Source organism: Trypanosoma theileri (assembly GCF_002087225.1).
Source record: "Trypanosoma theileri isolate Edinburgh chromosome Unknown TM35_Tth_52_V1, whole genome shotgun sequence".
NCBI lineage: Eukaryota > Euglenozoa > Kinetoplastea > Trypanosomatida > Trypanosomatidae > Trypanosoma > Trypanosoma theileri.
In genome coordinates, this window is record NW_021639894.1 from 22,272 (window position 1) to 23,257 (window position 986).

The 986-nt window shown below is 39.4% G+C and overlaps 1 protein-coding gene across 1 annotated transcript; it reads left to right on the forward strand.

Moving 5' to 3' along the window:
* Nucleotide 1: 1 nt before the first annotated feature.
* On the forward strand, nucleotides 2–295 carry TM35_000521120 (uncharacterized protein; the record flags this gene model as incomplete). The annotated part of the gene is made up of 1 exon (XM_029030654.1): nucleotides 2–295. A coding segment is annotated over one exon (294 nt), but the record flags the coding sequence as incomplete, so codon positions are not given.
* Nucleotides 296–986: the final 691 nt, after the last annotated feature.

Here is a 986-nt window from a genome sequence, read left to right on the forward strand (position 1 = left end):
GGAGAGCACTGTACCCAGTGATGGTAATTCCGGTAACGAATCTACTGTACCTATAGATACAACTGCCATAACTGGTTCTCAAAAGAATGGCAATGCTGATTCATCAACCACCACCAACATTAACAGCGAAGCACCAACCACCACTCCATCTCCTCTAACCGACCCACCGATCAGCAAGATCGCTCCCACTATGCAGATGAAGACTAATGTTGACAGCAGTATCAGTCCTGTGTGGATGCGCACTGCAGCACCGCTGCTGATTGTGGCTGTGTTCTTCTCCGTTACCCTGTACTGAACAGTGGGACTCATCTGAGGACAACTAATAATAATGGTAATACTAACATAATCATAATTGCGTACATCCCCCATGGGTGAATGAACTAATAATCTGTTTACTAGCTTTTTCTTAAATTCGAATTTCTTTTCTTTTTCTACTTTTGTGTGTGTTCTTTTTCTAATAATTCCATTACTTGCTTTTCCCGTTGTGTGTCTAGAAAACTGGGCTGTTCTGCTCACTGACGGTATACATCTTTTGCTAGTACACACAGATGTGTGTGTGTGCAGTAATTAAATACATAAACTAGAGCCATGGGGTATTGTGTGTGTGTATTATTGGAGACTCTCTGTGTGTGCATCTGGGCTTGCACTGTGATGATGATGATGAACTGCTTTTTGTAGTGAAAAGAAGTAATAATAATAACAGATGAATTTATATTTATAATTGCGTATGTACAGATATATAGACTTACACCCATAGTTGGTGTATATTTCTGTGTTTACTGCGTAAATTGTGCTAATGGTCAATGATTCTTTCTTTGCTTTTTGTTTCTGGGTCGATGTGCGCTTTTGCCCCGCAGTGTGTTAGCGATTGCCTTTTTGTAGAAGAGATAAAAATAATAGCAAATATAATTGGTATTCTTACGTGCGCGAACACAGCAGCATACTTCGAGATTTGTGCTATTTTTTGTGCGGTTTTTTTTTTTTTT